At 33.7% G+C, this 26,203-nt stretch overlaps 5 protein-coding genes, 1 long non-coding RNA gene and 1 pseudogene across 7 annotated transcripts; 1 reads left to right on the top strand and 6 right to left on the bottom strand.

Annotated features, from left to right (window-relative positions):
* Positions 1–226: 226 nt before the first annotated feature.
* Positions 227–3,562, bottom strand: LOC126918475 (uncharacterized). Its single transcript, XM_050726396.1, has 3 exons — positions 3,151–3,562; positions 911–3,078; positions 227–800 (listed from the first exon to the last, which is right to left on the bottom strand). Exons 1-2 carry the CDS (start codon positions 3,412–3,414, stop codon positions 2,155–2,157), a joined length of 1,188 nt encoding a protein of 395 aa, XP_050582353.1. The 5' UTR covers positions 3,415–3,562; the 3' UTR covers positions 227–800; positions 911–2,154.
* Positions 3,563–3,685: 123 nt separating this feature from the next.
* On the bottom strand, positions 3,686–5,212 carry LOC126918478 (uncharacterized; annotated as a pseudogene).
* An 857-nt stretch (positions 5,213–6,069) lies between these two features.
* LOC126918470 (uncharacterized) lies at positions 6,070–8,081 on the bottom strand. Its single transcript, XM_050726389.1, has 5 exons — positions 7,899–8,081; positions 7,500–7,815; positions 7,049–7,416; positions 6,583–6,961; positions 6,070–6,472 (listed from the first exon to the last, which is right to left on the bottom strand). The coding sequence occupies exons 1-5, from the start codon at positions 7,996–7,998 to the stop codon at positions 6,253–6,255; spliced, it is 1,383 nt and encodes a 460-aa protein (XP_050582346.1). The 5' UTR covers positions 7,999–8,081; the 3' UTR covers positions 6,070–6,252.
* A 296-nt stretch (positions 8,082–8,377) lies between these two features.
* On the bottom strand, positions 8,378–10,680 carry LOC126918469 (splicing factor ESS-2 homolog). Its single transcript, XM_050726388.1, has 3 exons — positions 10,440–10,680; positions 9,157–10,315; positions 8,378–9,072 (listed from the first exon to the last, which is right to left on the bottom strand). The coding sequence occupies exons 2-3, from the start codon at positions 10,305–10,307 to the stop codon at positions 8,775–8,777; spliced, it is 1,449 nt and encodes a 482-aa protein (XP_050582345.1). The 5' UTR covers positions 10,308–10,315; positions 10,440–10,680; the 3' UTR covers positions 8,378–8,774.
* Positions 10,681–11,161: 481 nt separating this feature from the next.
* Positions 11,162–21,873, top strand: LOC126918621 (uncharacterized). 2 transcript variants are annotated; one of them, XR_007711380.1, is made up of 7 exons: positions 11,162–11,358; positions 11,435–13,804; positions 13,896–14,469; positions 14,551–15,424; positions 15,970–16,192; positions 16,248–17,800; positions 20,564–21,873. It is a non-coding gene; the product is annotated as an uncharacterized LOC126918621 (long non-coding RNA). The 2 variants fall into 2 exon arrangements; XR_007711381.1 differs by lacking the exon at positions 11,162–11,358 and having other exon boundaries at positions 11,378–13,804.
* LOC126918614 (T-box transcription factor TBX10) lies at positions 15,129–20,570 on the bottom strand. Its single transcript, XM_050726707.1, has 4 exons — positions 20,190–20,570; positions 19,771–20,108; positions 19,424–19,675; positions 15,129–16,518 (listed from the first exon to the last, which is right to left on the bottom strand). Exons 1-4 carry the CDS (start codon positions 20,317–20,319, stop codon positions 16,015–16,017), a joined length of 1,224 nt encoding a protein of 407 aa, XP_050582664.1. The 5' UTR covers positions 20,320–20,570; the 3' UTR covers positions 15,129–16,014.
* A 422-nt stretch (positions 21,874–22,295) lies between the features above and the next one.
* Positions 22,296–25,910, bottom strand: LOC126918616 (serine/threonine-protein phosphatase alpha-2 isoform). Its single transcript, XM_050726709.1, has 5 exons — positions 25,672–25,910; positions 24,850–24,981; positions 24,504–24,734; positions 24,101–24,429; positions 22,296–23,962 (listed from the first exon to the last, which is right to left on the bottom strand). Exons 1-5 carry the CDS (start codon positions 25,724–25,726, stop codon positions 23,720–23,722), a joined length of 990 nt encoding a protein of 329 aa, XP_050582666.1. The 5' UTR covers positions 25,727–25,910; the 3' UTR covers positions 22,296–23,719.
* Positions 25,911–26,203: the final 293 nt, after the last annotated feature.

Here is a 26,203-nt window from a genome sequence, read left to right on the forward strand (position 1 = left end):
TAATTTACATATATCTTATGTTTCAATGTATTATGTACCGATGAGATGCATGACCTTATCGGTGGTATGAAGATAGGAAAAAGTTTATGTAACGATATTTCATGGTGTTGATATAATTCTTTCTACATATAGGACGTTCGAAGTTATATATTTTATTTATATAATTTTAAGCATTAATAACTTTTTAACAGTGACATTTTTAAAGGATGAAAGAATGCAAGAAAAGTGCTTATCTTTACATTTTATTTTCGAAATTTATGTTCAATGATACATAATTATATTACGGAAAATCATAGATTCATTAAAGCACGCGTTATTTATGTATTAGTTGTGTAAATACTACTTTTTATCTTAATACTTGTGTTAAAATTAACACTGTTTTCAAAAGACATATACATAAGTACTTATACATATTACAAATCTAACAAGAATGATGCAATCTGTTATTTGCGAAAGAAAATACAATATTAATAAAGAAACGCTAGAAAATTGTTGGACCTTTTTATTAAAAAAGGTAATTGTACTGATTTATAAATCCATAGTAGAGAAGCTTTAGTTATGAACAATTGATCGAACGATTATTTACGCTTATTATTTGTAAGTTTCTCTATCTCTTTTCGAAAATTGTCAGTAGCCTGTCCAATAGCTGATCTCGCTTTCTCCAAGGCGCCATTAAAATCCGCATTTTCAAATGCTCCTTTTGCATCATCGAATATCTTCTTTGCTTTGTTCGTTAGATCGTCAAGAGCACTTTGAGTTTGTGGATTTGATTGTGGTGTATCTTCGGGTATTGGAGTAGCCTAGATATTAATATAAATTACCGAAAAGAATTATAAGAATCCTCAGTTACGAACCATTAATCAAATTTAATTACATTCAATTTAATTTTTTGAGAAAATATTTTACCTACCTGTAACACATAAACTAGGCAGACAAACAGAAAAGCGAATAAGAAGAGGTATCGAGCCATAATATAGTCGATCGTTGTTCTTTTCTGTTAGGACTATTGCTCAAAAGAATGTGACAGTTTCTGTTAGAGAGACGGTAGTAAACTGCTTTGAAAGCTTCGTGCGAGGTGTGTTACTACGATAAAACGAATTAAGATCAAAGATCACGCTAATAACCACTTAAGCCTCTATACTTCTAAGTTATTCTCAATTTCTTTATCGCCAGCTAAGTGACACGACTTGCACACGTTGCTCTTCTTCGCTCTACTGAAACAAAATGAACCGCTCTTCGACCGAGTGACCACTTTTGATGAAATCAAGCAATTATTCCATGCTACGTCATGATTTGCGTTTTTCACAATGCTTTATCTACGTTTTGCGGAAATTGTGTAATCAACGTATTTCCATTTCCTGGATCTTTTAAAAATGTTGTTTTTGTATACTTTGCCAAGTTAATGATACATCCTAGCGATAAACATATTAGGTAGTCATCATGTTTTACATCGTAATTGAATCAACTAATGCAATACAAGTAAATATATTTGTATAAAAAGTGTTCGCAAAGTTACTCTTTAAATTGCTTGAGTTTTATTTCGCTATTGGTAAAACTATTATTTTTCTTGCTTTTACGTATCTGTTTTTCTGTTTATATGGTTGGATTTACAGAAATAGATATAATCTTTCAAGGATCGAATACAAAATAAGGAATATCTCATTAATATGGAATTTTTGTTGACCCTTGGAAACTCGAAAGTTCTTTAGTATAAACAAAATTATACGCAACAGCGGTAAAGAATGTGATTCGAATAAGAATGTTTTTAATACGTAATATCTTTATTTCAGCACTTATGCGAATAAACAATTTTAATATATATGTAGTAGCTACATATAGTAAGTATAATAAATTATTAAATTTCAAACATTTTTTAACAGTCGTGAGAAAAAGTTGATTGCGATGAAGATAAGGATTCGAAAATTATTATAATTAACGAAAGGAATGTAGATCCTAAAAGAGACATATTTTGATCGTCATTATGAATCATTATAATATATTAAGTTATAATAAATAATAATAAAAATGCAAGTAAATAGATACTAAATTTGTAGCAGAGATTAGAATTCGACAGGATGTTACAATTCTCAATTATAAATTACATATAGAAATCGATAAACGAATTGTAATTACTGATATAAAAAATGATGAACATTAATTCTTTTCATCCGGAAGTAATCCTAAAATACTGCTTTGTGACATTTGAGAAGAAGCAGCAGTCGGCAAACTCCCTCCATTTGTTGTAGGATTTTTACACAATCCCAGAACTTGTAACGCTATATTTAAAGTTTTCGAAAACCCAGAAGCAGTATATCCATTATAAAATGCTTGCAAAATATCAATAGCTTCTTCCAAAAGTGATAAATGCCGATAGAATTTATGTTGAACGTAATTTATCAAATAACCGATTGTCGTTTCCAGCCACGCGATTACCTTAGAAAATAAATTTGCTGTTTCTTCAATAGGATTTAATATGCATCCATAAATAAAACTTAATGCGGTATTGATGAAGGTAAAAACTTTGTTCTCAAATTCTTTTAAAATACCAGCAATATATTCATAATCAAGTTTAAAATAATTAAAAAGATCTTGAATATGAGTGACAAACTTTACAGTGCAATTTTTCAATTTAATTACGCTTTTCAAAATAGGAGTAATGATACGAAAAGATTTTCTTATAATATTCAATAGCGTTTCTAATTTCTCAGGGTGTCTTAAAATTGCTTCAAGGCGCGTTACTCCAATTTCTATTAACTCAGGTAGATCTTCAAGATCAGTAAATAAAATTGCATCTTCAGTTATATTCAGTAAGTGAACCAACGGAGATTCAGGCTTTAAACTTTGCCCAGCGTCTACAATGTAATGAAAGAACTTGTTCAGTTCACAAAAATATTCATGAACAATAATTCCAACTTTATGTCTGTGACCATGGCTTGCAGCCTCTGTCTCACAGGAATGACTTTCTAATGGATCCTGTGGAGAAGATTCTGAATGCTCGAATTTAGCTTTAGAAAACTCCCAAGTCAATGAATCAGTTACGTCACGCTTCGACAACTTCTTTGAGTTATCTGTAAGCTTCTAAAAATGTTTAATTTTTATTGATAAATTGTTCTAACGATACAAAATGAAAAATACAAAATAAAAAGTCACCAGATCATCTTCTGCCACTTCATTTTTTATCTTTCGGCTACTTCTATTCTCTCTATTAAAAATTTCCTTATCTGCTGATGTTGTATATAATTGCAAAGATTGTAAGACAATAGGTAAGTCATCCTGGAGTAATTCAGATAAAGGATTACGTATTCTGTTCTTAATTGCTGTTGTTATGACAGTTTGATTTTCACTAGCAGTACTAAATGTCGCGGTACATAATACCACGTACGACAAAAAGACACGCGAGCACTTGTACTTCATTCTTCCAACCAAGAATGCACTCACTGGTTTTGGCTGATGAAGGCGGCTTCATATATTCAGACGATTGATATCTTATTTTAGTAAATCGCACGCACACGGTGCGCAGTTTCAAAAGTTAAGATGATTAAATGAGATATCATTGATGAAAGTGTAACCTTACGTATACATATATATTCAAGAAATTAAAAAAAAGCACGTATTTAGTTCTTCAGTGATTGCTTACGCGCATTTCACGACAAATGTCAAGTGAAATGGATAAGGAAGAACATAATTTATCATACCAAATTTATTTTAACGCTTTTGTACCTTAGTGTTGTTATTGTATTTTATTACATCACTTTATCTGTTTTATATTAATTTCATGGTATCAAAATTTATGAACATGATAACGATGAAACTTCACACGCAGGAACGAGTATTCGGTCAATTCGGGATTGAAGTCCTTTCAGTCGTTTAACTTTGGTTTCGCATTCATCAGATGTAACGCTGAAAAAGTTTATCTCACGTTATATTTGAAAAAATTCGAACGATCAGGATGACATTACGATTACGATACTCACTCGTTTCTTGTAATTGGATTTTCAATTTGAAAGTTATAATTCTTTGAAGGTAGTGAAGGATTAACAGCGGGGGGGAACGTAAGTATTGTACGCATAAACTTCTCCACGTAAAGTATCTTCCATGCTAAGCTTTTCTGATGGTGATGAAGTAGTAGTTGGCATGTCGACTGAAATTGGATATTCAATATGACGAGGCTGAGTAAACATATCGGTAACTATTTTAAAATTCAACGACACAGGTGCCTTTTCCTCTTTGGAACACGGTTTGGGTCCCTGAAATTATTTTTATTATTTATTGCAAGATGATATGAGAGATATTCTTTGCTGAAATTACAAAATAAATTTCTATTAATTAATTAATTAATTGCACCTGGATCTGAAAAGGGAGTCGACGAGCCGTAACGCAAGGTTCACCATAAGTCACAATTTTAACGCCATTGCAATCCAGACTATAACAACTTTCCAAACTGCAAAATAAATAAGCAACGGTGGAAATCCAGATTATCATTCCTGGATACATGACGATATCCTAAATTTTTAATACAATTAAATTGCAGCCACGATCTCACGTTCTTAATATACATATGTTCATTAAAAACAATTCCTCTTCCGGTTTATGATCAGATTAACGGTTATACGTATTATGTTACGCGGTTTCTAAGTATGTGTTCTTCATAACGAACAAATTTTTGCATTTTACTTTAAATTTTCGCAACCTTCGCACGTGCTTCAATAAGAGGCAGTAAACAATTCTGTACTTGCGGAAGCTATAAGCTGCGAACATGTTTATGAAACCGTGAATGAAACACACGTACCGTTCCCTAAGAATTTTAAATATTACTGCTTTATATCAATCAATATGCAAAAGTATAGCACGCTATTATCAAGGTGTATTATTTGTAAATTAAAAAGATTACAAATGTTCTATCGTTTCTGAAAAACCTTGAATAGTGAATATCACAACCTCTGTATATTTTTTTTTATTTTGTAAATGTTGCTGTATTATTATAATTATACGGTAGTGAATTCCACATCAATTGCATTTGATTAATGTAATTAATCATGATTTAACTTACAATTACATTAATTTAATTACATTATAATTTAACTCTATTAATCATGGTAAACATAAATATGGGAATGCATAAATAAAATTAAAAGAAAATTGTGTTAATGCTTTAAATAGTAATACGTTGTGTGTAAATATGTACAAATGTATCCATATATTATAATATTTCCTTCGAAAGAATCATCATGCTCTACCATATGGTGCACGTATCAAAAGATTTCCCTTCCCAACTTTAGAGAATGTTTCACGAAGTGTTGATAGGTTCGCTTAGGCTTAAACCACGAAAGTCGAAGAAACATTGTAAATCTTAGTAGACAGCAACGCATGGCAGACATTACTAATTCTTATTTTTTTCTTCCTCGAACTATTAGTTGAAAACAATGTGTAATTTAACAGATTATTGTAATTTATCGATAACGTAACTATTTATTTAAAAATCGTCTTGTGCTTAGGTAGTATTTCAAATAATATTCGAAAATATAATTATTTTTATAAATAAAACCTATATATACATTATACATATTATATATATACATATTATTTTTATAAATAAACCCATATATACATATTTTGTTTAAATATGTTGCTATGATTAACTATTTTTATTAATTATTTTTATTTATTAATTTTTCTGCTATAATTGATAGGTTATGCAATTCAAATTTCTAACGTACTCTGTTTAGTTCTTAAGAAAATTGGAGGAGGAAGTAAAATATAATAATTGTTAAATACTGATCCAAATTAATTAACGAACGATTAATTTGTTAAAAAATTAGTAGAGGTTATTAATTTTACTTTATGCCCACATAAACTTATTGCTGATAGTTAATGTAAACATATTGTATATAAAAACGTATTGTATATATGTATAATACGTTACAAATTTCTATTTTATTTCAATATTCATTGTTTATTTCCAAATTTTACACATAGTTATATAATAATATGTATTTTTAACAAGTTATTTTCATTTAACAAATTTTATAATATATTATTAAAAACAGTATAAAAGAGAATGAAAACACATTAATATTACAAAATTTTTTATTATTAAATACTTAAATTACAATGTTTTTATTTTGCTCAATATTCAATCCTTCCGGTTTACTAATGCAAATTGCTATCTTCTTTTATGGAAAGAATACACAGCTTCAGCAGAATTTAAAACTGAAAGAATTGAATATACATGTATTATCATTGTTTAATAAATTATGTTGGACATGACCTAGATTCTGAATTGCTGAAACTATCATCAATAAACTTTTCTTGAACTATAATTTTTCCTGGAATATAGCCTGGTATTGATGACCCTAAAGGTCCACATGGCTCCCCTTCACTATCATCAATTTTTCCATTACTTATTCCTTGATTGTAACTCATAGGTTTTGTATTTGTATAAGTTGCATCTATTGGTGCATAACCCAAATCTCTGTAAATAGTTAATAATATAGTAAATAGTTACTATATACGATTTGTATGAACAATAAATAGTATATCTTTCCTGTATATGTTAATGATTTCTTAAATCATCAAGCTTACTTGTAGGTAATAAGACTTTCTTGATCAGAAGTTTCTTCTTGCATTATACTTTCACGTTCAATTGCTTCAAGCTCTGCAAGTTTTGCTTCTTCTTGCTCATCATAAGTACCAATAACAACAGTTTTTTGAGGTGCTATTTTTAATTCTACAATAGGTTTATTTACTGTTACCAATTTTTCTTCTGCAATATCAGGAATTTGGCTTTCACTTTTTACGTCAACTGGTACTGTACGGTGACCAAAGGATAATTTATCTTCTGGAACAAATTGTTTTCCTTGCCTGTAAATTACATTTGGTGCTCGAAGATTTTTATATGCAAGAGTAAGGGAAACTGCATCTGCTGGTATTGCTGGAGCTGAATTATGTCCTTGAGTTTCACCTAAAAGATATATATATATAGGTCTGTTTAGTATTTTTATATTAAACTAATTATAAATAACAACAATATATTTAATAGTTATTAAACCTGTAGCATCATCGAAACAATCTGAGGAACTGCTACTCATACTCATTTTTGAATATTGCTTTTGTCTATTTTCATTATTTAAATGAGCATAAACTAAGGGTAAATTATGAATTGCAGACTTTAATTGACTAAGTGTGTCAAAATTTATGCTTCCGTGTGAAACAGTCTCGGATGCAGCATCAGAGGAACTAAGTGTTTTACTTTTAGCTTCTCCAGTAGCTGTATTTATACAAATTTCATGTGGAACTGATGGAGGACAACATACAAGTTTGCCAGGATAAGCTGGTGTAACTTTAGTTTTTTCTATTATTTTTCCACTATTAGGTTCCATTGGAAGAGGATAACATAAATCACCAATAGGAGGAAACCTACAAATAAAAATTTAAGATGGAAATTTCTATATATTTTCTGGTTATTATATTATCTATTTAAAAAATGAAGATAAATATACTTCGGTGCAACATTGCCGTTGGAATTCACAAAATCCTCAATATCCAAAGTTTCTATATTTTGCTTATTACAACTACAACTGTTGTCATTACATTCAATGCTTTCACTTTGTGTATTTGGATTTTTGTCACATCCACAGGTGTTACCATTACTGTTACAAGGACTGGAGTTGCTCTCACTTTCTGAGTTGGAACAACCTGTTTGGATATTCTTTACAGTTGCAGCATCCTTGATTTCTTCTGCTGGCACAAAATATGTAGGTTTTGGTAATTTTGTAGCTTTCACAACGACTTCGCTTTGAGTACAAGGATTTGAACCTAAAAGTGATAGAATTTAATGAATAATTTTAAATAAAAGAAATTAAATTACACCATAAGCATTAATTTTTATAATTGAATACCTTCTCCCAAACCTCCGCATGTACATCCTTGGCTTTGAGCCTGAAGTATCAAGCACGCTATTATTAGGACGAAAAGAGCGCTCAACACTGAAGACTTCATATTAATGACTTCCGTTCTGTCTCATTCTTAATTGTGAAGACTTTATATATACGAAAAAAATCTGAATTCAAAGATACTTTACGTAATTCGATAGCATATTGTAGTTCCTGTTATTTTTAAAAACATCCTAAAAACTTCCTGTATTTTTAAATGTGGAGTTAAATTTCTTTTGTACATAGTAAACAACTTGTTTAAGTTTTGATATAAACGTAAATGAATATATGCCTGTACTGGTTACAATTTACATTACAATATAACATGTTTAATGAATTGAATGTTGGACGTGATAATTCGATGAATCGGTACTTCCGCATTATTTCCATGTTATTGTTTATATGCACGGTGTGAGAAAAAGGAAAAGAAATATGTACTTTCATGATTTTAGTTCTTTTTGGTATCAATGACATGTTATTTTTTGATAAATATTTTATTGTAAAATATACATTTTGTAATTTAGTAATTATTTTGTAATTATAAATGAACATTTGCTAATTAATCATGTAATAATATAATATATTTACAGCTATATACAATATATTAGGTCATCCCATAAGTTCGTGTCGTTTTTCGAGCGGTTATATATGTTAAGATTGTTTACATACCTTTCAGTTTCATGAAAAAATGTAATCCCCCTCTCGTTGTATAACTTCTTCCCATTTTTCATTATTCCGTCTCGATAAAAGTTCTCTTGTTCTTTTTTAAAATATGAAATGAAATGTATACACAAACGTCGGCGCGAACTTATGGAATGACCTAATAGTACGCCTTCTTATATCTCACTTATTAAAGAAATCAGCTGCCCTTTGCCTTTGAAGGGGCAGATTAAGTAAATTATCGGTAAGAACAGGACCTTGACATCGCATACTATTGTTTTTTAGTTCAAGGTGATTTTCAGGTTTTGAAATTGTATTTATTCGTGGAGTGCTGGGTGTTCTGATACCTATCGATGGTGTCCTTGAGGATAATGCTCTTCGTGGAGATGGTGTACTTGCAATTCGAAGTTTTTGAGTAGCTAATCTTCTAGCTGCTGGAGACATAGTACTCAGACGATCTATAGTTGACCTTGGTGATGGACTACACAAAGAAAAGATAAAATAAAAAAGAGATATCTTATATAGATGTTATAAACAATTATGCAAATAGTACAAAAATATTTACGTTGCTAACGATTTTCTGGCTGCTTCCAAAGCTTTGTTTTTTCTATCTCTATGCCTTTCACCAGCTTTCTCTGCTAGTTGCAACGCAAGCTGCTCTCTTTTTGGAGGTTCTGCCATTCTAAATGATGGTCCTTGACTTGTTCTCAATAAAGGTGTATCTCCCCCATCTAATCTAAATGGTGTACCTTCTATTTGACCCCACGTCATTAAAGGACTTTCACATTCTCCAGGTCTTGGACTTGGAGTTGCTACAAAGCTAAATCCATTTACTCTGGGTGTTGGATTCCTCACAATTTCTTTGCCATCAACTCCAATTTTTCCATCATTGGCTTTTGATTGATTTTTTGCTAATTCATTAATAGTTTCTTTATTTTGTTGTTCATTAAAAGGGTTAGTTCGAAGTCTTGTATTTTCATGTATTACCACTTGCTTTTTCTTGGCTAAATCTATCCTTTCATCAGGAGTTAATTCAACTCCATCAGGAACATACATAATATAATTTTTATTTTGATAATTCCAGCTATCTAACTGATTAGGCTTATCATTACTACCTTCGATAGCTAAGGTACCTGAAGATTTGCCATTTGTTAGTGCTTTACAATTCTCTTCAGCTTCATAAAGCCATGCATATTTCAATCTTAATTTTTTTTCAGCCTCAATCATCATCTCCTCAAAACTTGCATTGTCTTCACTTGTGTGTATACTTAAATATGCATCTAATCCTGTTGTAGGTTCTGTTTTGTCTTTTTCTTTTGTATCTGTATTAACAGGTATATCTTTTGGTACTTTTGTAGATTTGAACTGTTCATCTTCCGATTCAATTTTGTTCATAGGTGTTTCAAATGTGGCTGGACTAGCAGGTCTTTCAGTTGTTGGTCTTCCTGAACTATATTTTTCATACAATTCTCTCATCCGCTTTACATCATTTTGTTCTAATGCATCTAAATATTGATTTTGTGCTTGAAGTTTACCTAAATGTGGGAAAAAGTCCCTTTGAATAATTTCCCCCATTTTTTTTATATATGTATCTTCATCTAAAATTTTTGGTTGTAGTTTTTTATATCTTTTTATTACACCTAACGGTTTTTTAAACACTGCTAGATCTTTCATATTTTTAGCTACTTTCAAAGCTTGTGTTCCTGGAGAATCCATTGTTAAACCTAAAAAATAATATATTGTAATATTCAGAACAAAAAAATAACAAATATGGACAATTGGAAGTAGTTAGTAAAAATGTATATACAAAAAGTAATATATCATAGAAGTTAAACAATTTATACTTACGTTTTAAAAATGTGAGGTTATGTGATGAAACGCTTTTTGAATGTTTTTATTTCTTTATGCCAGTATTATATTTTTATTTTATATTCATTTTAGGCAAGCTACTGATAACCGTCATAAGCTTATCATAATTTTTCTTATAACTGCAAATCTATACACAAAACTTTGAACAAAATCGCGATGTACACAACAAAAATATGCACAAAGCTTTGGACAAAAGCACGATGTACACAACAATTACATCTAACCAACGAATGGTAATACATCCTTCAACCATGTTATGTGGCGCCACTATATGTCTACAATTAGGATTTACTAAATCTGACTAAACTAATTTGAGGTTTAATTAATTTTGTCCCAATATTGTTAATACTTTATTATTATCTTATTATCATATATTTTACACAATAGTGTGTAATTTGTAAATGTAAGAAATTTTAGATGTAATAACTAAAACATTAAAAAAAATAGTATGTGATTGGTTCTCTTATTTGAATTAAAAATTATACAAATACATTAATTTACGCAAAAAGGAAAATGGACAGAATAATAAATCATTAAAAGGTAATTGACATATTGTTGTATTATAAAATGATATAGGGTAAATGTACTTTCAAATATCTCAAATAAAAGCAACAAATTATTTGTAGTATTTTTGAAATAAATAACTTTCGATCTACGTAGGCATATAATTGACAACAAGTTTCGATTAAGTATGAGTATAGTATGGTATTTGTAGAGTAAATGTAATAGGACTAAGAAAATTCGCTTTCACATTATAAATAAGAACTCAAAGAAAAAGTCAGAATCGTTCGATGTCATCGCATCACGCAATGCAGCCGAGTGAGTAATTAGCGCAGAATAGAAGTTCAATGGGGTGATCGACACACCGCGCAAACACGGCCCTGGTTTTGGCCACTCAGTAAGTAGTCGAAGTGATATTTTGGTCGAGCTGGGACAGTGGGATGGGATATGATTGCCTTCTCGTATTGCCGTAGCTTGAGACATGGACTCTCGGAAGAAAAGAGGAAGAGAGACCGAGCAAAATGATCCGAGAGGTTCCGAGGTGTTGGAAAGGCACGATGAAAGACATATGAGGATTCCAGCGGCGAGATAGGATATGCCTGCCGACTATGTTACAGCGAAAATCTTTTGAGGTTCACCTTATGCGTACTACTCCTCTTTTACTGTAGTTTTTTCGCAGAATTGACAAGTATCGAATAGTGCCGAGAGAATTCTGTAAAAACATTGACTCATTCATTTATTTGAATAACATTAGTGTAATTGATCATGATTTTATGTTATATTAATTGTTATACAAAATTTTATAAATAGAATACATACACACATATGTATATATATATATATATATATATATATATAGATGAAGATACATTTCAGCTATAAAATAACGAAAGCTCACGAAGTTTAACATAAAGCTTAAACGAAAGATTGAGATTCTTCGAAAGTTTGTGGAGCACGTGGTTCTGTCAACTTCGAACGTAAGAAAGACGTCCCTCTATTTACGACATAAGGTAAACTTCTTTTAGGTCTCGCAGTTCACGGTCAGTGTCTGTCTTCGGGTACTTCGCTTGCTTGGACAGTTTTCATGGCGCTAACAGATATGTCCGTCTTTCTTCCTGTTTTCTTCCTACCATGCATATTTCAATAAAATTCATTTTTATCAAGCATACGATTTATGAAGCAATGCGTGTGTCGAAAAAAGCGAGGAAAAATTTGGAACATTTGCAACATTTTGGCACGAAGTTAAATTTACGATGAAATCCAATTTTAAATCATATTTGTTCCAAGTCACCTGTCGTCGTGCAATTAAGAACGATGAGTCGACAAGTGGCCGATTTTATTGTTGCTAATAAGACTCGAGCACAAGCTAACGACGATGCTCGTTACTTTTTCAATGTCAATTATATCCTGTATTTGATGCTTAATTTCGGTTACCGTACAATGAATTTCTTCTTTTAGATCTTGAATTCAAAAATACATTTTTTTGTAAATTAAGACTATAACTTCACTAATTTTGAGTTGAACAATAGAATCACTGTTTTAATGTAATATATATAAAAAAATTGACAAATTGGTTTGAAAAAGTACAAGAACTGTTAAACCGAGTTTTCAAAATTTCAATACTTAAATAAAACGCGAGTTACATGGAGCAAAAGAAGGGCGGTGACGACGAAGAAATTTAAGAAGTAGACAGAGACGAAGGTTGCAGACGTAAAGCATAAACAGTCGAGGTGCGATTTGACGCGCACTCGGACCATCCAAGGCACATCTCGCTCGCTGAACGTATGCTTTAAGAATCCCGAAGAAGCGACCAGCCCGATGGCTGGAATCTGTAAATCTGTCATTGCAGCCATATTCGTGTGGCTGGTACCGCAGGATATGAACTTCTGCTCGTCGTATACGCCACCGTCGTACGAGACACTAGATCTACACGCTTCTCTTCTTTTGAGAGCTTTGCACCGAAACGGAAACCTCTCCCTATCTCTCGAAATAACAAATGTTCTTTTTGTTTTTCATAAAATTGACAAAACCTCTGGGAAAGTATTTCCTTTTATTCTCTTTAAGTATTTCAAGATCACAAAGAGAGAATTTTATAATTATAGTTATTTCTTATTCGTTAACGTAAGCTTATTCGTCCCACTTAATGTATGAACTAATCTTCATTTTTGTCGAAATATTATGAAGAAAGGCTTGAAAACCAATGAAAGAACTATGTATCAAAAAATTCAATCATTGTTCATTCATCTATACCTTTCAGGAGCTTTCATCTTTTTTGTGTTCCAGTGGCTGGTTGAAAGTAAAGCGCAGTTCTTGTTGAAGGTTTAAAAACCGTTTGGTTATATCAAACTGCATGGAAACTATAAAAGCCCTGGCAGTCGTTGCACGTATACGCAGTATTCCCTCTGGTAGCTAGCGATGACGGATTCATAGCCCGTGGGATAACGCAAGACCTCACCCCAAGATGTTTCGGTTTACGGATGCACGCTCTTCCTTGCTTTTTCTTCCTATTTCTCGCCTTTTTTTCTTCTATCTACTGAGCGATTCATTTGTCGGTCTTTGATCCGAGACCAACAAGCTACTACCGGAAAATTAGCGAAATTTATTAAGCAGTCGCTTTCTCTAGACTGCTATCTGTCATTTTATTCTCCTTATTTCTAGCTCAACCTGTCGTTTCATCTTATACGGGATATCATTCAATGGAAAGAATCTTTGTTCAAAGATACCGTATTTGGGTGGTCGAAGGATAAGTGACAAATTCCAGATACTTCGTTGGGAGTCTTTTCTTTCTTTTATAAAGACAGAACGCAAAATTTATATAGATCCATAAATATTACAAAGTTAAAGTAATTATTATTTTACAAATATTTCTGTTCGATTCTCCGCTTTCTATCTTCTACGATTATTTATTAAAAAAATGTCTTTGTTTTTTTTTAGACATACTCATAGCTATATTTATTAACCGATGAATTATCATTATAACGTCGCCGGTGTCCCGCTTATCGAGAAAGGCGTCCTTTCAAGTTTCTGAAAGGTAGATCTTCGAGAACAGCTGGTTCTCGCGAACAGCGGTGCCACCAGCAGCGCAATGTCAACTAACCCCGTTAAGGGTTAGGGGTTAACTTCCACAGGACTAGTACCTACGAGGAAGATGAAAGAATGAGCGAAGATAGGCCGACGGCCGCCCCTTTTTATTACCGGCGCCGTCACGCGTCACCGATAAGCGCGGTCTCTCTGTAGACGAAAAGTCTATGCTTGCACCGGTTCTCTCGAAACATGAGATTTCATCTTCCCTTCTTTATTTCTGCTTTTGCCACCTCTAGTTGGAAGAAAGTTTCATTTTTTATGGACATGTGTCGAAAACCTTGGAACACTATCTGCTTCTTTTCGACAAGGAGTAATAGAAACGTGTTAAGAATGTAACAACTGGCTGATCATCTGTTTCTTTATGTTTTACTCCGGCTAGAAAGAAGCATTGGGCTAAAAATCAAAGAAGAAAGAAACTGCAAAGGTACAAATTGATACACACACATTGAAAATTAATGCAATATTAATTTGAATAATAATAGTTGCTTCGCTCGTTTCAATCCAGATTTCTGCTCTTATTTTTATTCATTGCGGAAACATGTGCGGGTCATGAATGACTGCAAAACGTTTTGTGAATGCACGAGGGAAGATGTTCACCGAGAGTCATTAAGGATACGGTATATAATATGTTTACACAACGAGGTTCTTCGCGTCGCCATCAATCATGGTGCACGTCGGTCCATCCGTTTTTCTACGCTTAGGAACCGACAGACTGAGACGCTCAAATTCTATGCTACTTCGCTTTGTTGGCATTAGATTGTCATTTCTAACAGTCCCGATGTCAAGTCGTGTACATACTACGTTCATGTGAACGTTTGGTAAAACAATTCGAGCAAACATTTGAAAACTTCTTTGACAAATTTTGAAAAGAGCAGTTCGAGAAAAAATGTTCACTTATATACGCGTCATTCGACCACAAGGAAATCACGGGAAAAGGAATTCGTAAGAGGTTGTGAAATGGTTAACTTTAAACTCAAGTACTTGGCTTTAGATTCTCGTTTACTTTATAGAGTTTCCATTTTTTCGAATACGTTGTGTAACATAAGAAGGCAAGAAAGTTTCGAAACACAATGGTACACGATACTTGGAGAATAATTTATTAAGGCACTTAGTAGCCAAGCTCTCTCATGGGTTGTCACGGTGCGTTTACTTTCCCGTCTTGGCTCGAGAGCGTTTTAGGCTCGTTTGGCATTTCAGACACCCTGTATAAATAGATGCACTTTGCTCCTACAAAAGGCACTTTCTTTCTCGACCAGTCCGCTACGGACCTACGACACCACCGATTTGTATCACGCGATTTGATCATCGTGAACACCAATGGAACTTTAATTTTCTCTCTTGTACTTTTGCAAGATCCTCTAGTAAATCATCATTTTAATGTAAGCATCTTCGATAAATCTTACAAATATCCTAGTATTTTACATATACGAATAATTAAATATTAAGTATTTTTAAATAAATAGGTAAGTACGTTCATGAAAATAATAATCATTTACTTAGGGACCTTGCGTCACGAGAAGTATGCCATTATCGATCGTATCATTACTCTCAATTTACAATTGTTCTTTATATCTTCTTATCTACAAAGTTACACTACATATAATTTAAGTAACTGTATATTATGTACTTAAATCTAATCAACATTATCTTTGGTATAACTTTGATAAATGTTTCTCGTTATTATTTCTCTATTAAGGCATAATTTGTTAAGCTTATACTTCGCGTAATACTTATTTTCTATCACGCGACGTATTATGATAAAACTTTGGCACTCGATTAAAACCAAAGCATCATCTTTGGCTATTCTAGTTTTAATTAAATAATTTTATCTTCTTCACCTTATAGATACTTTCATCGAGCGATTTAGCAGTAAGCATTTATCGTATAAAAATCTACTTTGAATCACAATCACAATTGTTCACAGTTCCACCGAAACTTTTATGAATTCCCGAGAAAATAGAGATCCGAATTATCGTGGTCCATACAATGAGGGTCCAGTATGGGGATGATGAGGATGCGCAGGATAGTGGACCGAATTCATGTGTGCAGTTGGTTGTCCATGGTGTCCAGGATAAGTCCAAGGTCCTGCTGCGGTCGCTCCGTAAAATTGATGATGTTCTTGGCTCGATATGCTTGGAATTTGCACGGTGGGTATCGTGTTTACGTAGTTGGATGTCAAAACGCTGGCACTTCCTGTTGCAGGTCTCTTTGCAGGATTCTGCATGCTTGAAACTGCTACAGAGTCACACTCATCCGATTCACAGTCACGAAAGCCTTTCGCAAATGGATTGCTAGCAATTTTGAGTTGCGTGATACGATGATTTTGATAAGCTGTGACCGCAGTGAATCGCGTTTCCGGAAAGGTGAAAGTTTTGAAATTCTCCGTACGAGGATCGGGAGCGGAACCCGGCGGCGATGGTGCAACCACTACGTGGCATCGTGGCTGATATCTATGCATCGAGTTAAGGATTATCTGTAACGTAAAATAATAAAATAATTGTTATTTATATTAGATATATAAAGATTTATGTAAGAATTAAATAAATTCTTAAATAAGATTACTTATGAGAAAGTGTATGAAGCTTTCCTATGATCTTATGGTGTAATATATTATTGATACACAGTGGTCGTAACGGGTGAAAAGAAGCAAAGAAGAAAATGAATAAAAAAAAAGCACACGTGAGGACCTTCTTCCTCTTAGAGGAAGGACAACCGCAGGGGGCGGTCACAATGTTTGACAGCCACAAGAGACTCGGTGACTAATTAGTGTAAAAACTAACCCCCGATTCTTTCTGGCAACCCGACACCCTCGTCATTCCTCTTGCACACCGGCATATGTGAGCTAGGGCATGTGTTTCTTTGAATACACAGAAAATGGAGCGCAGAGGGAAGGAGGGAGGAAAGGAATCATCCTCACAATACAGAATATGTGTGTGGCCTGACACCAGCAACTAAATTTTTTCGGACGTGCAATTTTGGTTGCCATTGTTTCAACATTCCACTCGTCTATTTTCTTAAGATGATCCTTTCTGATTTCCATTTAAAGTATTTTAAGAATTAAAGTTTGCGACAGAATTTTCTATGATTTTCAAACTTGTTTTAAATTCTTTTCTTCGCTAAAAGCATTTGAAAGTACAAAACCACCAATTAAGAAACTGAGATCGTTGAGCGTTTCAACGCTGGATTCCAACTTTTTTATAAAACCCGGTGGCACGTCTTTCCAAGCGCAATTAAAGGAACAAACTGTTCCATAGCGCGTGAAAGGAGGGTCACCCTCCACGAGTCAAAATTCTTTCTGCGCGAAACGCAATAAATTTTCGAACGGAACGCGAACTAAAGAGTCTCCGTGTTTTGAAAGCGTACGGTGTTCGTCAAGAAAATCCGCCCGATGAAAATAATCCCGTATTTTCTTATCTGCTGTCAAATGATATATGTGCAAAATATTTTACAAGAATTATTAAAATCGTACTAACGATTTATACTGTTTTTGTCTCGTAGTTGAATATTGAGCCACAGATACAACTTAGTGAAAATTTCCGGATGCGATTGATTTGCATTTGGAATAATCGATCATACGTTGGACAACCGTATGATCGTGCAATTTTTGAAATAAATGGATGAGAATTAGGAGCAACCAAATTGAAACCAATCCGGGGAGAATGAGTTGTGACATTGCGTTTGGTGGATATTATGACAGTTCGAAGGTTCCGCACACCCGTTCTCTCACTAATTAGTGACTGACGAATTAACCGAAGGTAAATTCATTAATCAGTATGCCAATACGCCTCAACACTGAAACACTTCATTTGCAATGGTGCCTGACACGTTGAATTTGGCACGGATACGTAGGGACGATTATTTTTGGCACAGCTGCAGGTGCATTAGGACATAATGAAGAAGAACGAGGGTTAAGAAGAATAGAAGAATTTTTCGAGGTTCGGCACGAAACAGTAGATTGTAACAAATTACTGTTCACTGCTTTATACTTTCCACGATTGCTTGATGTTATCTGTTCTGTAGCATACATGGAGTAACAGAATAATTTTATATTAGCTAATTTTTTAATTTTATGAAATTTAAGTTTAGCATCAACTGCAAAACAAATTTGTCTTTCACTCTAGGTAATTGTTTGGCATATACTGTCTCCTTAGTTAAAATGCTTTATCCAGAGTTGATAGTAAAATAATTTCCTATTAAATAATTTTTTAGTTTAATGAAACTTAAGTGCAAGTTAGGCATCAACTTCCCAAACAGCAGTATACTTTCACATTTATAATTTTCTACGCTATAAGAATGAAGAATTCTTTTACGTTGGTAATTCTTTTAAAAGTCGTAAACACATCCAAAGTTTTACTGTCTTTTCCCAGGGCTTCCACGGCTTAGTTTATATTACATATGTTTACATTACTTTACGTGCGGTATAGTTTCTATTGCCCTTCTGCGTGGCGACAGGAGAACAGGATTAATAAGGCGCGGACAAGAGAAGACGTAAAGAGTACACAAAGTGGTAGTGTGTTCAGTAGAAATACGACGAAAGCTAATGATAGAGTTCCAATACGAGCAATTACAATCCTAAACTAATATTCAAACCTATATGTCAATGAAATAACTCGAAGTGGTTTACTATAATTTTCCTAATTTAATTATTTACAGCATCCATTTTTTATAAGAATAATCCTAAAGGAAAATAAAGTCAATGACTCGTTTCCTTAGCGATGAAGCTTCATCTGCCAACAAGACATAAATCTGAACAACGTGTTAAAACAATTATTGCTACTAATTACTCGTAAGACGATAATAGCTTCCAATGGAACCATGCTTCATTGTCGTACTATGCAGCGTAGCCGATTTACTGTTTAACGACCGATGGTTTTTCGTTCATTCAACGTCCATTCAATTCATTTTTGCGCCGGATGAAATTATTCAAGAAATACGAGTATGCGTCATAAACGAAATCTGATCTTTTTACGGTCGAGATTCATTAAACGTAAAAGTGAATCGTTGAAAGGGAAAAAGAAAGAACGATGGAACATTAAAAGACGAATTATCTCGTAAAACTTTACCGCGTGTCGGTAGCGCCGTTGTAATTTCTCGCGGAAGACAGGCTCGTATCTCAGGTCAATTAAGGCGAACTCGTCCGTAAACGACAAACACATGGAACGCGATACTACCGCGGAGACTTCCCTTGCATCCCTCATTCTACGTTATATTGCGTAGGTGTTTCTCTTTTGTGTTACTTTTATAATGAATTACACTGCTCTATAATCATTTCGGCTCGCCGTCCAAGCATCTTCGCGGTAAAGCAAGTTTGGTTTCAGATTCATCGTTTAAAGTTTAAAGAATAATTATACAATAAGAATAAGCAAGATATCACTCACATGTCCGTTGTCGTCGAGTTGATTGTTAGTCAGTTTCAGTTTGTCGAAGGAAACTGGCTGCTTCATCCAGTGAGCTCCACTCGCAGGACTGTCAGGATGTACGTGAATCCTGGGGGGTGAGACTGGGTCCGCACGACCAGCAACTACCCAAGCGCTGCTGTGAAAAGCGTATCTGTACCTCTTGTCATCGCAAGGTACGAAATCCATCACTAGAAGGTAGTCGGTAGTGGGGTCCAAACCGAAAAATCGACACTGTAAATTAAGGATTCATTTCTATTAGACAGGCACGCAGTCTTTATCCTTTTGTATCATGTACAATTAAATATAAAAAGCAACTATCGTAATACCTGAAAAGTAGGAAACATTCTTCTTCCAGCTTTAGTGACTATCATTTCCGTTCCCAATTGATGAAATTCTTCCCAAAGGGGTTTTGCTTCTAATGCAGCTCCAGCGCCAACGAGAGCAGGATGAAGAGGCCTCTTCGAGCTAACTTCTTCCGTCGAATTTGCGCCATTCTCGCTTGGATGATGATCGCTGTGATTATGATTGTTATTGTTGCTATCATTGCGGGATTGGACAGCAGTCGATGAAGAAATCGATGAATTCGTGACGTGCGGAGTTAGGGATGCCTTCGATGAAGTTGGGCTGCGGGATCGTTTTACTCTTCCCGCTGATTGCAAACATGCTGAGATAATGTTACAGAATATTAAGAGAAACATCTTGGATATTTTGAATGACGTTCGTGATTAAGAAATGATGAAAGTACCTTCCATTTGTTGCATTGGGGACGGTACATTCGTTATAGGTTGAGCATGATGACTCTGATGATGAGAAGCCCATTGCTGATAACAACAATCGGCGGTAATATCGTGCCGTTGATCATGTTGCTGTTGCATTTTTACCGATTCTTAAGTTTCATCAACAGGATAATTCCCTCGAAGTTTTTGTTTTATCAAAACTATCGAACTATAACACTAGATTCACTTATAATTGCAAAGAATCTTTCCTTTAATTACATAATGTTTTGACGAATGTTAATTGCACAATTTAAACACAATCATCCAGTGTTCCCATAATAAGTAACGAAACTGTCACAACACGTATAAGCACTTATAGAATTTCTTTTACTTCTTTTTGCAGTATTTTCGTTGGTCGAGCAACAGATACGTATAAAACAATCGGACGACACGTGCAGATGGGGATACCGTTTGTTGACGTCGGAACATAGAAGGAAAAAAAGGAATCGGTGAACGAGATTCGTAGAATGCTTATCTTTCGTAACCGCTCATTAAGCGTTTTGAGGCAATCAGCGAGATTCGAGATCCTGAGCGAATATCAGAGGTTGCTCGACATCGTCGACGGGCTCTCACACCTCTCGTCAACAGGACTTGTCTTCACCTCGAGATCCGAACGCTGACAAGGCTTAAAGCCGCGGCGTGAACGCGGCATCGGATGAATCAGAAAGAACTCCCCCGAGTCGACTACACCTCGTGGCTTATCATCGAGACATCACTCTCCGATCTATGCCCTCTCTCTTTTCACAGGAATCTCCTCCTCTCCTTTCTGCCGGTTTCCTCTCTCTGAGGTAAAACCGATCGAGAAACGTGGAGAGGAGGATCGGGAGGAAGGGAAAGTTTCCACGAGGAAGGAGGGGTTTCTCAAAGATCCTCCTACGCGGACACCCACGCTAGGCTAACTTGCGTTCACAAGATGCTAACTACATCCTCTTCCTCTGAATCCCGTGCCAAAAGGCGGAGTCTTCGAGGACGGGACAAACACCCGGGGGTAGCACGGTACGTTCTCAGGGACGAGGCTCGTCTTTCGTGTACCTCGACGTTAAACCATCAGGGTTAATTGATTACAACGAGGTGTTGATTCGGTGATACCTCGTCACGACGATATAAGTTAATTTTCTTTACGTATTATTATTCTTTCACGGTCTTCTTTATGGGAATCTGTCTAACTATGCAAACCTATTCTTTTCTTTTCTTTTAAACAAACACTCGTAGCAGAAGTTAAGTAAACAGAAGTTAAGTAAACGAGTGATTATCGATTGGACGATCTACATATATAGATCTTTATCTTTTCCTTATCAATTACTAAGTTAGATTATCTGACCGTTATTTAAAACTTTTTATGTACATATTGTTTTTAAATTGAAGCACTTTTTGGAAGAGAATTTAAGAAGTAGCAATTTAGGGGAAAGACATCATTTTTAATCAAAAGTTCTTCATTCCTGTGATACATCGCATCACACTAATTGGAAAAATGTTATAAGTACAAACATCTGTATATTCTGAAGTTATTATATTTCCAATTCCTGTAATTATTTACAAACGGTAGTCGTGCATTACTTTTATTACTAGTTTTAAAAATCGGTGTTCATTTAGAACTTTAGAGATTTATTATTAGCAGTTCATACATAACATAATGTCCACCATATATGAAGTTTCGTCATTCCAAAACTTCAAGTATCGAAATATGTATCTGTTTTGAACTGTTAAGATTATCGAGTGTCTAATCAGATTGTACTTATTACTTTAGTATGAACCTGAACCTATATCGATCTAAGCTGCTAAAGTATCTAATCAAATTAATAATAAAGTTGTGTATTTGGAAAAACAAATAGATTTGTATAATTAAATATGTGTATATTACAAATTTGTATTATTGGACATTCTTTTGGCAACGATATGATTAATAGTACCAGTAGCTTTTCAGGTATATATATATATGTAAGTACATACGTATAAAATGTCTCGTGAAAAAATTAAGAATCGGACAAGATGATTCTGTAAAACATGTAAAAATGGATATATATATAAGATGGTGACTAAAGATATTAAACATAACTGAGAACAAAAGAGGTGAATGAATGTTTTTTTGTGAGTTTTATTTAGAAGATAGAAATTAATGTACAAGTACAAGGGAGGCGGATGACAGGTGTTTGTTGCGCTAATTTTTACAGAACAGTACCTTATGATTTCTTCTTACATACGATTCGTAGTGGTGACATCACTGAAAAATAGTTTTACGACCTACATGATACATGAAGAGTATGTCAAGGGACTGAACAAGATCGATAATAAAATATAAATGTGGTTACATGAGATTAGTGAAATTATTCCCGACAAAAGGGACCGTTAATGTTTATATGATGAATCCTTACAAATCGGGGTTTCTTCTTACATTCCTTGTTTTTTAAATTGTATGTATATATATGCATAACTTCGCTACTTGCATTATACACATTTACAGCCTGCTTTTATATTAGTTCTATCATTACCATTTCCTCCCGAAAATTAGTAATGCAATGCACGTCATGAAGAATCCAGTGAAACTTCACGGATACACGATACTTTGTATATCATAAATTTATTTTGGGATACAGGTATAAATAAGGAATATATATATGTGTATATATATATATATATAAGTCTTTTTTCTTTTAAAAATATTCATTGAAATCGATTTTTACTGAACAGCTAAAACATTCTGTCTTTTTGCGATTTATAAAAATTTAATTACAAAAGCACATTCTACAAAAACGGTCTCTTTATGAAAGTCGTATCTGTATGTCACTTACAAATTTTGTGCAATTTACAGAAATATAACAAAGCCAAAATTATGTATCACATTTGAAACTTATGTCATTAAGAACCACTATGTATTCGATAGTATTCATATATTATCATTAACATAAGGTAGTTATGCATGCCATCAAAGCGAAGAAACAGCACAATAAAATTGTGACTAATGTTACATCAATTGTACCATGCCACGATATTCTGATCAGTGATATTGCAATTTCTAATTGTTTATTCTATAAAAACACCGAAGAAAATGTTAAGCAAAGAATTAAGAATGAATTGGCCATGAAATTTTCTTGTATTTTGTAACAATACTTCTAGTAGAATTTCTAATCTAATCTCCAATAACTGAACTTACTGTTAATTTTTTATAGACACCCATTTAATAGCATTTTTTCCGTCTTTGAACTGTTCTATTTTAATGAAGAACTTCTTTGTTTATCTTTCGCTTAACAAACTACGCCCCTCCAGGATTTTCTTTTACTTAAAATGTGATCATTAATGTGTGAGCGGAATTCATGATAAATTCGAAAATAATATGATAATAGCGTTGATAATAATAGTAGCGATACTAGGAAATAATAACAATAACATCTTTTCTCTTACAAGAACTTAATGTCTTAAAAGACTGAGGGTTTTAAGGAAGTTATTTTGAAGTTCTAAACGTTTCGTTCAAAAAAAAGGGTGAGAAACAAATCTAAGGATTTCACTTCTTCTTGCTTTTGTTGTTTCCACCGCCTCGTGGGGGAGTCACTGGTCTATTTGCATTCAGGCCACCGTACGTTAATTTCTTTTTGTCAGCTGGTTTTAGAATTTGGAAACTACACATGAGAGTTTCATCAACGGACATCATAGCTCCAGCATTATCGAATTCGCCACAGTAGTTTGGTGCTGAGAACAGGGTAACTAACTGTCTCTTTGCAAAAAATTCATAGCCATCTTCTACCACCTAAAATTTTTATAGATTTTTATTTAATATTTTCAGAATTTATTGAAATTACATAATCATAATAACATTTGAAAAATAAAGTCTTACACAAATAATGTACTAAAATTAAAAGTTCTGTATATGTCATGACATACATACCTGATGAGCACGACAAATAAGGTCAAAGTCATGCTTATGTAAAAATTTGGCAACTACTTCAGCTCCAAATGTAAATGATACCCCACGATCATTTTCTCCCCAACCCATTGTATCTTTGTCTGGATCAGACCATAATAGATCACACAATAAGCCTTGATCAGGTACATCTGTTGGTCGCATAATACGTCTGATCTGTTCCATGTTTTGTAGATCTGGACTAAGGCCACCATGGCAACAGAATATTTTTTCGTCAACTATTGCCGCAACAGGTAAACAATTGAAACAATCCGTAAATGTTTTCCACAGTTTAATATTGTAACGTCGTTTACCTAAATAATACCAGAATGTAAGGATTAAGATTCAAACATTTTATAATAAGCTACATATAAAGGTAATTTTTTACATTCATCATAAAATCCATATATCCTATTAATGGATGCACATTCATGATTTCCACGAAGTAAAAAGAAGTTCTCAGGATATTTGATTTTATAGGCAAGAAGGAGACAAATTGTCTCTAAAGACTGTTTTCCTCTATCAACATAGTCTCCTAGAAACAGATAGTTACTCTCTGGTGGAAATCCACCATATTCGAATAGTCGTAGTAGATCATAATATTGCCCATGAATATCACCTTAAAAATAAAATTCATTTTGTTTCTTATTGCCTGAAGCATCTTGACATATATATTTATATGTGCATAATAAAATAAAAAAATAAAGTATGAATTATAATAAAAAATAACTTACCACATATTTTAAGCGGTGCTTCAAGTTCTAACAAAATAGGTTGTGATAAAAAAATTTCACGCGACTTCAGGCAAAGTCCTTTTATTTCTCCTTCTGTTAATTGTACATTTTTCCCTGGCCTGGCTCCCCGCACTATAAGATTAAAATATCTTCATGTAATAAATACAATGAAATATAATAGAATTTATTCTCAAATTTTATAACCAGCTTGTAGATACATGATAAAAAAAAATCTTAAAAGAAAAGTAATTTTCTATACAACAGACATAAATAGCAGCTCCTACGTTGAAAGGACGCAAATCAAATATTCAAGAAGTTTAATATGTATTCATCTTTTCATATATAATACAAAACTATACTTTCTTCATAACATTAACAGTGAACAACTTCTTGAATGAATCAGTTTAATTTATTAATACATTTTAGGATCATTTTATAAATAGAGACAAGTAGAAGTAAAATTAAAAATTACAAAGTATATTCCAGCAATCACTGAAGCTCAAGACAAGAGTCTTATCCAAGAACTAGTGATTTCTATTACATTGCCAATCCCACTTCATGTAAACAAACAATTGTCGGTTTGTGTAAAATATTTGAGATCGGTTATATTTAAGGATAGTTGCGTAATCGATCAAAGAAACCAGATATCTAAGAAGAAGATAAAAGAATGAAAAGAAAAACGAAAGACGCAATATCCTCAGCCGAATATTCAACTTAAATTGTTAGGGACTACGTGTTTGAAGGAGTTATAACAAAGGGTGACGCGGGCGACAGTTCAGATCCCATCACCCCCCCTCAAGGAGGGCAAGTGAGCAGCTTTACCTTCCAAGAGCCGAGCTATGATGTTGTCAATATTAAGTTTGTCTGATTCAGCCATCGGGCCGGGGTTTTGTGCGCGTCCCGGGCTTCACACGGAGCACCTTCTTTTGGGGATGACCTTTGATTTTCGTGGATTTCACTAGTGTGGCAAGCTGCACTCAATTGCATTCGCGGTTTCGGACAATGTACCCGCAATGGCCGCCCGGACAACCGCGCACTCCACTCCCTTTTACCCCCTCTCTAAATTCGAGCTTTTCCTGTTCGATAGAGTTCGACCGGTCGATTTATCGAACAAACCAGAATATATACTCGATCATGCTAAATGCTGAACATGCAATTATTACGAAAAAGGAAATATTAGTAATATCGATACTATCGATTATTAGAACAATCGTAATCGAATCTGTCAAATTTCTTTAATTTATACCTAGTAATTAAAAACTATTAAGTATACAAATCAAATTAATGCATTTTGTACTTGTATACTCTAGAGAAATTTTGTGCTAATCAAATTGATAGTGGAACTCCCTAGATT

This window comes from Bombus affinis, chromosome 7, assembly GCF_024516045.1.
Source record: "Bombus affinis isolate iyBomAffi1 chromosome 7, iyBomAffi1.2, whole genome shotgun sequence".
Lineage (NCBI taxonomy): Eukaryota > Metazoa > Arthropoda > Insecta > Hymenoptera > Apidae > Bombus > Bombus affinis.